The 11,143-nt window shown below is 39.3% G+C and overlaps 1 protein-coding gene across 11 annotated transcripts; it reads left to right on the top strand.

Annotated features, from left to right (window-relative positions):
- LOC102295783 (GTPase IMAP family member 8) lies at nt 1-10,265 on the top strand. 11 transcript variants are annotated; one of them, XM_042217025.1, is made up of 8 exons: nt 1-41; nt 1,185-1,404; nt 3,404-3,463; nt 5,411-5,461; nt 5,645-6,283; nt 6,378-6,434; nt 6,868-7,980; nt 8,084-10,265. In XM_042217025.1, exons 3-8 carry the CDS (start codon nt 3,445-3,447, stop codon nt 9,727-9,729), a joined length of 3,525 nt encoding a protein of 1,174 aa, XP_042072959.1. In that variant the 5' UTR covers nt 1-41; nt 1,185-1,404; nt 3,404-3,444; the 3' UTR covers nt 9,730-10,265. The 11 variants fall into 11 exon arrangements, with proteins under 11 accessions (XP_042072959.1, XP_042072960.1, XP_005952475.1 ...); XM_042217026.1 differs by lacking the exon at nt 1,185-1,404 and having other exon boundaries at nt 6-41; XM_005952413.3 differs by lacking the exon at nt 1,185-1,404 and having other exon boundaries at nt 9-41; nt 3,436-3,463.
- Nucleotides 10,266-11,143: the final 878 nt, after the last annotated feature.

Raw genomic sequence — 11,143 nt, 5'->3', positions numbered from 1 at the left:
TTTCATTCGGATGGACGTTTTGCTGCAAAACGGTTAAACCGGTGAGTAACTCAACCGACAATGAAATACTTTAAGATCTTGTAATAATCTGCTGCTGAGCTGCTCATTAAACCAGACGAAGCTTCAGTGTTGATATTACTGACTGATCATCAATCACTAATCTATTCCTGTTAGGTTAGTCAGATTTATATCGACATAATGATATCTCGGCAATTTGTCTGACGACCTGGAAACAGCTTCCTGATCACTCAGACTGCACACAGCGTGATTTTCAAATAACTCGGTCAAAGTATGTGTAAGTGTCACAGAAATATATCGTTACTTATAGGCTTATATATAAAGAAGTTTAATAGATGGTTCCAGCAGTTAAAATGTTCTTGCTTGTAGATTTCTGTGGTCAATATTGTAAAGGTGTGTTTATCTTGTCACAAAGAACAAGTTTTGTTACACCGCTATTATCGTGAGGTTTGGGCGTGATAATAGGCTGTGAGCCCACGTTTAATAATCACGCTAAGGAGTTCAGCGAGCTATCTGCCGGGTTAGTGTACCAGCTGTATAAGGTATTTGCTATCTGTATTGTAATATTGTGAATATTTGTAATGTATGGTGTTCTAATTATTTTATGTTTTAATTTAGAATGCACAAGACTGTAAAGCTATTCTTCTACGACCTCCGAAGTGGCAGGCGGCCACGAGGTAATTTTCGTTGTTAAAGCACAAGTGTTACTTTTGATAGACTGAAGCGCTTAAAGCCTTTGTGTTTTATGTTTGTAGTTTTCACGGCGTTCAATAAATGCAGCGAAGCGCCCGTGTTGAAGAAGCCGTGCCTGTGTTGTCATTTCGGAGTTACAGTACGAGTGTTTGAAACGGAAATACAGAAAAAAGCCCGAGAACAACGACGCGATTTGTGCAGTTTAATGTGGAATTTGATCCTCTGATTGTCAGTTTGTGTTAAAATGAGACCCTCCGGTTTCTTTTCTGCAACACTAAGAAAGTTTTTTTTTAATTTAAAATGATCAAAATGCATGCAAATGGTAAATGCAGCGTTTTAGATTTCAAATGTGAAACACAACCAGGAAGAAGAATCAGAATCCCTGATTATGTAGTTACAGTTGTTCCAAGATAATAAGAACAGTAACAGACTGTCCATCCATTTTCTTCCGCTTATCTGGGGCTGGATCACAGGGGCAGCAGCCCAAGCAGAGAAGCCCAGACCTCCCTCTCCCCAGCCACCTCCTCCAGCCTGTCCGGAGGAACACCAAGGTCTTCCCAGGCCAGATATAATCTCTCCAGCGTGTCCTGGGTCTGCCCGGAAAACCTCGCCCAGGAAGCGCCCAGGAGTAGTGATGTGATTTTTGGCTCTTTTTAGAGGACCGGCTCTTTCGGCTCCCAATCGGCTCTTCAGGTTGCTTTGTTGCTTTAATGAATTTATTAATAACAATTATATAAAATTATGCACAAAAGGAATTACTAATGTAAAAAAAGTGGTTATATTTATATATTTTTTATATATAAATATATGCAGTGGCCCCTACAGACAAAGCACACACAAACTCCAAAACACATTTCTAGCGTTAACTGAACTTCCAAAGCAGAGCTACCTAGATCACTTAAATTACACAATTGAAAGCATTGTGTATTGTTTGTGTATTTATACACAAGCACTCATATATATTCAAATAATTTAAAAAAAAAAAGTTCATTTACCTGTTATACCACACACCAAATCCGGTCGTTGGTACTTCTGGCTTGTGTAGCCACGGTACAAAGCTCAACACTGCCCCCTAGCATCCTGGAGCACTTCTGTTGTGTTTTGTACGTGTTTGGAGTTTGTACGTGCTTTGTCTGTAGGGGCCACCGTAAATATACTTTTATTTATTCACTCCACATAAAATGTAATAAATAAATCATATAATACAAAAATCAACTATTCACATTTCAACTTTTAACTATTTAAATTTTCAGCTTTTTCCTTTTAAACAAATTTAAAGTGAAACAACACAAAACACTGCAAACCACAACACAATTAAATATAAATTAAAATATGAAAACAAAAAGAAGATGCACATTCTCTGTCATATGGACCTGCATGAATAAACTTTCTGAATCCTTTATCATCTGCAGCTGAAAATAGTTGTGGATGATTACTATACCTTTCTAATGTGACTTGTTGTCCCTGGCTCTCTCTCTCTCCCTCCCGCTCTGTTCCTGTGCTACTGAGTGTAACTACCGCCCCTCCCCCCTCTGCCCAGCACAAAGCACAAGGCTCGCGTGCGAGTGAAGCGGGAAAAAGTGCGAGAGAGAGAGAAAGAAAGAAAAAAAAACAACCCCGGCTCGAGATAAGGAGCCGGCTCGCGTCGTTCACGTCAAAGAGCCGTTTCGTTCGCGACAGACACATCACTACCCAGCAGGCATCCTTGTCAGATGCCCGAACCACCTCAACTGGCTCCAATGTGAAGGAGCAGCGGCTCGTCTGAGCCCCTCCTGAATGGCCATATTATTGTAGGGTCCGTGCCTTGGAAGCGTGGTGTTGTTGTGATTGCAGACCTCAGCAGACAGCAGGAGTTTATTTTTCCAGATATGATTGAGGTTAGAAATCCAACCATGTCTGTTTACACATGTTTTCATGTGTTAGAGCCCTGACTTCAGTTCAGGAGATGAACCTTCAGGTCAGAAGGATGAGGATGAGGTTTTATTTAGATGCTGGTGGCATCTCTTTCCTTTGCATTTTCTGTTCTTTCATGAAGGAGCTCCTTCTCAGGTGATAAAATATAGACATGTTCCTTCATATCTTGAGTCTGAAGGTGCAAATGTGAATGAAAATTTGCTTGTATTGCCCACAAATGAATATAAATTCTTACAGATGTAATAGATATGCAGCTGGTCTCTAGTCGCATAAATGAAACGGAATTAGGCAGAACTGTGTTCTTCATGGCTACCATATTTAAGACAGCAGTTGCAGCAACTTCCACAAATAACTGCCTGCTGTGTTTTTAATTTATAAATTGTACGATTATCAGTATTGGAAGACTTAATTGCACACTAATCAATGAAACTATGGGATAAAAATGACTATAACTTAGATTATGGAGCACGTTTTGATGTGCATTTCATTGTTACTAATTTTATTTATTTATTTATTTTGCAATAATTAAAGGTCTTTCGCAGATGTTTGCACAGTTGTCTGTTGACCAATTCTCCATTCAGCACTATGCACTAAAAGCACAATAAGTGAAGCATGTTGTAGCCTGCTCCCTAGAACAGTGAATTATCAAATAAAATCATCAGGAAGGCACAGTGATAATATTTTTTCTTCTGTTATTTTCTTTGTTCTACTGTACCAGCTGGTTTGCTACCTATATTATGAACTGGTGCATTATTTTCTCTGATTTTATCTTTTTTAGGTTGTTTGTCTAATAACTCATATTTCCCACAGTGTGACCTCATGGCAACTACAGTAACTGGTGAGTTCAATCAGATTTTATAACTAATGCTAAAAAAGGTTAATAACAGATATGATTCAATGCAGAGAGGTCTGTTAACACATAGTGAGTGAGTGTTGGAACAATACAATGGAACATCAGTGTCCATTGTAGTGGTTTATGTGCAAATATACCATCAACACTGACACAAATACAAGAAATCAGCCTTTGAATAGCTGTCCACTGTAGTGACCACTATGCGTGAAAGGGTTAATTTATCTTTTTATAGAATGAAGAGTACAACTTGTTTGTTAGGTAACAAATAGCTGATAGATTTTTTTTAATCTAGTTTATCCATCAATGGATAAAAACTGCATACGGTGTTGAAATTAAGTCTTTTCTTTCTAGTTTGAGGTTTTCTTTCAGTTCCATCCTCATTTTTCTGATTGGTGGTGCTCTCAGTGCACTCATTTCACTTCCTCTTCCTGTTGAAGTGCAACCTGGTGCATATTTGTATCGGTGCTAGATTTCTAGATATCTTACCATTACCAAATTCCATGTATTTTGTCATGTTCAACTTGACCAATTTATTTATATAAAACTATTTGTTTCTATTTGTTTGATTCATCTCTCAACACAAAGTAATACAACACAGAACTAACGAAATCAAACCATAATGACTGCTAAAATCTACAACAAATGAAGAGTCTACACAAAATGGAATATACAAAAGATCACAAAAGATCAGCGTCTAATAACAAGTCCATACAATTAAGCAAAATAACCTATAAAACACTTGACAGTAACAAAATTTGAAAATGCAGAACATAGTCAATAACCTATAAACTAAATGATGATTAGCAAAGAAATACAGAAACTCAACTGTAAGGATAACCTAAAAAGTAGGACTTCAATGAATAAGCAAACTCCAGCCTGAAAGGTTATATCTTACATAATAATACATAACAAAAGAGCTGCAAAGGAACAAAACCTGAACTTAAAACGTCTTGATGCATGCTTAATCATCTAGGAAATCACAAAAAGGTTACAGTAAACCTACGGATACAGATCAGTATTTAAGGTTTGACTCTCATCATCCTCTGGGGTACAAACTGGGTGTCATCAAGATCCTACAACACAGAGCGAACATCATCCCCACAGACACAGTGGCCAGGGAGGCAGAAGAACATCACATCAAGAAGGCCCTGAGTAAATGTGGTTATCCCAGCTGGACTTTTGTCAAAGGCACCTAAAGAAAGCTCCAGCTGATCCAGGAGAGAAGGAAAACTGCTGCCTAAGGGAAAACCTGTAGTGATCCCGTATGTGTCAGGGGTATACATATACATATGTTCCGGGATAGGGTTACCGGGGCCCTGCTTTGGAGCCAGGCCTGGGGAGGGTGGCCAAGGGGCCCGGCCGGGCACACCCAGACGAAGGGACATGGGCCCATCTTCCTGCAGGCCCACCACCCGCAAGAGGCACCATAGGTTAGGTGCATTGTGAGCTTGGCGGTGGCCAGGAGCGGAGGTCCCGGCAGACTGATCCCCGGCTACCAAGACTGACAATTGGTCATGGAATGTCACCTCTCTGGTAGGGAAGGAGCCTGAGTTAGTGCGTGAGGTTGAGAGGTCCTGGCTAGATATAGTCGGGCTCACCTCAACGCAAGGCTTGGGCTGGAGTTTCCCCTCGTGAAAGGTGGTGGGCTGAGGTGGGTATCCTGGTATCCCTGGTATTCTCATAATTGTTCAATTATTTTCATATTTCTTATATCTATTTTCAAATTTTTATTTTGATATCTTGGAAAGTTTCTATACAATCTATTTCCTTTTTACAGGCATTTTACAATCTTTTTTTTTTACATTCACAACATTTGTTTGGCTGGACAATTTTTGTCATTTTTTAAAAACTACTTAAAGAACTGCATCATGTGCTTTATTAACATTGTTTTTAGTCCTGTTCCAAAAATAATTTCAATCCATCCATTCACAGAAGATCTGCGTCGCCAGACAGGAAGCAGCTTTGAAGTCCTGCCAGAAAACAGTGAGTCACACTGAACTGTGTCAGCCTGAACTTAAAATATATGTAAATTTACAATAGTATGTTTGTGCACTCTGTTAGAACTAAAACCTCTGGATTTAAGCCTTACTGAAACAAAAGGAGTCACTCTTCAGTATGCTCCATGTCTGTGTTTTGCGGCCTTTTCTAAATCTCTGTTTCCCGTAGTGTCTGAGCTGAGGGTTGTTCTGCTGGGGAGCAGCTGGACTGAGAAAAGTGAAGTGGGAAATCTGTTACTGGGAAATACTGTGTTCACCAGTAAAACTAAATCGTGTGTGAGAATTAGTGGTACACTGGAGGGCAAAAAAATTGCTGTCATCAACACCCCCTACCTGCCTCCTCTCGACACCTCCCACCATGATCTGACAGAGTTTATAAAAGACTTTGCAAAATGGTCTGATCCTGGACCTCATGTGTTCCTGCTGCTTGTACAGCCTGAAAACTTTACAGAAGAACACAAACGGAGACTCTGCAGAGTCCTTCAAGGCTACAATGATCAATCATTTGATCATTCACTGATACTGATCTCAGCACCCAGAGAGGAGACATCAGGTTCTGTTGAAGACTTCATGAAAAGTCCAGCATTAAATGAAATGATCAAAAAATGTAAATGCAGATACTTGAAGAGGATCAATGTTGAACTTCCAGAGCTGTTAACACATTTGGGGGAAATTACAAAGGACAACAATGGAGAGCATGTCAGCTATGAAGCTTTTGAGGACACAGAACAGGATTTATCAAAAGATCAACAACCCCCCCCAACAAAGGAGACGAAGACTCCAATCATTGATGCTGTTAAAGCTGCAGGTAAGATGAGAAACTCTTCTGACAAGGATGAAATACACAGAATATACAACATCTATGATTCAATAATCAGCATAACAATTTCTTATTTTCACAGGATTGCCCAATAAATTAATCACTCCTCAAGTTTCTGGAAAAACACCTTTGACCAACAGTAAGTAAAATGATGTCTGAACACCCAACAGTTTTAATTATGCTAGGATAGGCTCCAGTGCCCCTGTGCGGCTGAAAAGGATAAGAAGAAGAAAATGGATGAATAATATATTTTAGTAGGCTTGTGCAGAAGCCTACTACAGTGAGCTGAGGTTGTTTAAACTAAACTTAATAATTCTAACTTTGACATTAAACAAACAGTTGTGCAAAAACCTTAAATGTTTAACACATTCACACACAATGACGAACTGTGTTGGTGTTTGAATTTTAATCTTTAAGTGTGACTCACATCACATCACATTTGACCAAGTCAATCGATGAGTAGACTAAAGGTTCTCTGAGCATACCGAGGACTGAAGAGATCTCCTCGTACAAGCCAAGTGTTGTGATTTTAGATTAATTTGTGTTATTGTGTCCTGTCTGTTGTATCACAGTGTCTGCGTTCAGGATTGTGCTGCTGGGCAAAAGTGAAGATAAGAAGACAAAACTTGGTAACTTGATCATTGGGTACCAAGGATTTCACTGCCAAAGACAATCACCCATCATGCACTCCGTGGCCTCCTGTGGAGAGTGGAGAGGAAAACTACTGACAGTGGTGAAAACTCCAGACATGTTTAGTCTGTCTGAGGAGGACATGAGAAGAGAAGTGAACAGCTGTGTGAGTCTCTGTCATCCTGGACCAAATGTTCTGCTGCTGTTGGTGAAACCTTCTAAATTCAGTGAGGAGAACAGAACAACTCTGAAGTTCATCCTGAGTCTGTTTGGTCACAATGCCTTTAAACACTCGATGGTCGTCATCACACATGAGAAGGAAATGAGTTTCTCTGTGAATGAAGTCCTCAGAGAATGTGGAGGAAGGCACTACAACATGTTTGACGATAACTATGGATCATTAATGCAGAAGATTCAGGAAATGACAAACCAATACAATCACCTGATCAAACCATCTTTAAACCTGGTTCTGTTTGGGAGGAGAGCAGCAGAGAAGACGTCAGCAGCCAAGGCCATTTTAGGTCAGACTGAGCTTCATTCAGCCTCCAACTCATCAGAGTGTGTTAAACATCAGGGAGAGGTGTGTGGACGTTGGGTTTCCCTGGTGGAGCTGCCTGCCTTGTATGGAAAACCTCAGGAGGCAGTGATGGAGGAATCACTCAGGTGTATCTCCCTCTGTGATCCTGAGGGTGTCCATGCCTTCATCCTGGTCCTACCTGTGGCTCCCCTCACTGATGAAGACGAGGGAGAGTTAGAGACCATCCAGGACACATTCAGCTCTCGAGTCAATGACTTCACCATGATTCTGTTCACTGTGGACTCAGATCCTACAGATCCAGCTGTTCTTAACTTTGTAAGCAAAGACCCAAATATCCAGGAGGTCTGTCAACGTTATGGACAAAGGCCTGTTATTGTTAACATCAAGGATAAAGAGCAGATCCACACGTTGTTGGACACTGTGGAGCAGATGAGATGTACAAACAAACCATGCTGCTACACAGCTGTAACATTTGCTCGAGCCCAGATTGATCTGATAACTAAAAATATGGTCACTCGTAAGTAATTGAATGTTTTTTTAATCATTAATCATGTTCGACATTATATTCTTACATCTACTTTATAAACTGTTTACATTTAAAGAAAATCATGTGTTTACAGGTGATGAAGAGAAGCAGAACACGGAGCCTCTCAGGATTGTGCTGATAGGAAAGACCGGCAATGGAAAGAGCTCATCAGGAAACACCATCCTAGGAAAGGAAGTGTTTAAAGAAATGCCAAGTCAAACATCAGTCACCAAACAGTGTCAGAAAGCACATGGTGAGGTGGACGGCCGTCCTGTTGTTGTGCTCGACACTCCTGGTCTGTTTGACACAACTCTGTCACACGAAGAAGTTCATGAGGAGATGGTGAAATGCATCAGTCTTCTGGCTCCAGGACCACATGTCTTCCTGCTGGTGTTAAAAATTGGTCGTCTCACACCAGAGGATAAGGAGACATTAAAACTCATAAAGGAAGGTTTTGGGAAGAATTCAGAAAAGTTCATCATCATTCTTTTTACTGAAGGAGATAAGCTTAAAAAAATGTCTATTAAAGATTATATTGAAAGCGGATGTGATGATTCCTTTAAGAAGCTGATTGCTGACTGTGGAGGAAGATACCATGTGTTCAATAATGAAGACAAAGAGAACCGCCAACAAGTCAGTGAGCTGATAACAAAGATTGACACCATGATGAAGGACAATGGAGGAAACTGCTTCACCAATGAGATGCTGGAAGAAGCTGAAGCAGCAATAAAGAAGGAAATGGAGAGAATCCTGAAGGAGAAGGAAGAAGAGATGAAGAGAGAGAGAGAGGAGCTAGAAAGAAAACATGAGGAAGAAATGAAAGCAATGACAAAAAGAATGGAAGAAGAGAAGAAAAAACTTCAGCAGGAAAGAGACCAGAAACTTAAGGAGATGGAGGAAAATATAAAGAAGGAGCGTGAGGAGAGAAAGAAAGAACAGGAAATGAGAGAAGAAGAGAACAGGAAATGGAAAAATGAGGAACAATTATACAGACAGCATTTAAAAACACAACTTGAAATGTTGGACAAAGAAATTCAGTCAGAAAAAGAGGAAAGGAAAAGTGTGAACAAAGAGCTGGAAGAGAGCAGAGAAGAGATGAAGAGAAAACAAGAAGCCTGGGAGAAAGAACGAAGTGAATGGTGGGAGAAACGAAGACAAGAAGATGAACAGAGACGACAGGAGGAGGAAAGACGACTGAAAGAAGAGAAAGAAAGAATACAGCAGGAAACAGAAAAAAATAAAAAGAAAAGAAAAGAAGAAGACAAAAAGAGGAGAGAAGAGGAGAAGAAAGAACGAAATCAGCTGGAGGAAAACTATAAAACACGTGTGGAAAAGCTGAAGAAGATGCATGAAGATGAGGCCAGAAAGAAAGCTGAAGAGTTCAATGATTTCAAAGAGAAACACAACAAAGAGTTTGCAGCTCAGAAGGAGGAGCACGAGAAGAAGGTTAAAGACAAAGATGAGAAGTATGACCTGTTAAAGGCTCTGGCTGAGCACAAGGAAAAACAAAAGAGAGAAAAACATCAAGCAGAAATCAAAGCTGTGATAAAATGTCTTTCCAAGAAGAGAGGGAACGTGAAAAAAATCCAAGAGTTGCTGACAAAACATGAGGATCAAATGAAGATTGCAAAAAACCCGGATGAAAAGGAAAACCTGCAGAAAATCCATGAAACAGAAATAAGTGACCTAATACAAAAACTTCTGGATGCAGTTGAAACATCTTCCTGCAGCATTTTATGAGATTTTTTTGTGTTTTTGTGACAGAGCTCCATGGATAAAAGATTTTCTGTACATTTAGTTAAATGTTGAGATGAGAATGCCAGTGTGTGTGCTGATGCTTATAGATCTGAATGTACTCAGTCGAGCGCAACAGAATCCAGATTAAACTGCTTATGATTTTCTAACTGATCAGATATTCATAGATTTTATGGTCAATTTGTGAACATTTTACAGTCACAGACAGAATTCTTAATTTATCTTATAAATTCTTACTTTCGGGATTGCGTTCCATTTTGTTTCTTTTGTGAGTCATTGACATGTGTAGTATGAATTGCTGCCGTGTAACTCTTCAGGTTATAGAAAATTTTGAAGCAGTTTAATTTTTTGGTATATTTTATGTTGATTATTTTCATGCAGTACCATATTAAACAATAGAAGAAGCTTCAGCTGGTTATTAGATTTTTGGACATTTGTTGTAATTTTATAAATCTTCAATAGTAAATAAATATGAATATCCTTTATGCTGTTCTTCTTGATGAGTAAAAAAACTGTGGAAATTTATTTCTCCATGTGTTCTTGTTGTTGTATCTAGGCAATTGAAAATGATCATCCTTTCTATCCCCTTTCGTTATATAAGAATAAGTATTTGTCAGCCAAGAGAGGACGAGCCTGATGCTGGAGGAATAAAGTCTCAACAAATAAAATGAGCTTTAAAGGCTGATAAACACTGAGTGTAATGACATAGTTATCTACCAGTTTGAGGTTGTCACAGCAGAGCATTTGTCTCGACACATGCAATGAAATGAAATGACCAAAAGCAACCAAAGATGTCCACTGTTTCAAATATGATTTAATATTTCTTTCAGGTAAACAAACTCAGAGATGACAAACTCCAAAATGATTCAATCAATAAGACAGCAGGTGAAAAATCTTTGGCTCTTTCTCTCTACTGCCAGATTCTGTCTGCTGATGTCACTGATTAAATAACAGCCTAAACATTGGCATCACAGCTCCTACTAGTGGTGGGAGGTTCATGATTTCAAAAATGCTTGTTCATATTGAATAAAACTCAAATGTGTGGAATGAGCCTTGAACTTTTAGAGTGAACCTTGAAAATATTGAATTAAGCTCTGAATGTGAAAAGTACCACAAATACATTGAATGAATATCTGAATATACAGAAAAATCTCCTTGTATATTAAAGCTTAAACACAATCAGAGTGAGAAAGCTGGTTTAAAAATATGTTTGGAAGGGAATAGTTGGGTTGCGGTCACGTGGTTCTGATGACGTGCGGAGGCAGCGCGATTTTTGAGTGGAGGGCGGAAGTAAACATGGAGGACACTGTGGAGAGTCAGGAGAGCAGCTATTGTGCAACTTTAGACCCCGTTTCTCGGGAGAGATATAAACAGATAGTTAAAAAATATATCGGACGTG

This window comes from Haplochromis burtoni, unplaced genomic scaffold, assembly GCF_018398535.1.
Source record: "Haplochromis burtoni strain Fernald_Lab_line unplaced genomic scaffold, NCSU_Asbu1 Contig_1499, whole genome shotgun sequence".
Classification (NCBI taxonomy): Eukaryota; Metazoa; Chordata; class Actinopteri; order Cichliformes; family Cichlidae; genus Haplochromis; species Haplochromis burtoni.
Note: the sequence above shows the minus strand (reverse complement) of the source record. Positions and strands in the feature narration are given on the sequence as shown.

What these genes read in the sequence shown, in the direction of transcription:
- LOC102295783 (XM_014331201.2), top strand. Translation starts at nt 5,347, where the DNA reads ATGTGCTTTATTAACATTGTTTTTAGTCCTGTTCCAAAAATAATTTCA. An exon ending in TGATGCTGTTAAAGCTGCAG is followed by an intron (nt 6,284 to 6,377) that starts GTAAGATGAGAA and finishes TTATTTTCACAG; the next exon opens with GATTGCCCAATAAATTAATC. An exon ending in AAAAACACCTTTGACCAACA is followed by an intron (nt 6,435 to 6,867) that starts GTAAGTAAAATG and finishes GTTGTATCACAG; the next exon opens with TGTCTGCGTTCAGGATTGTG.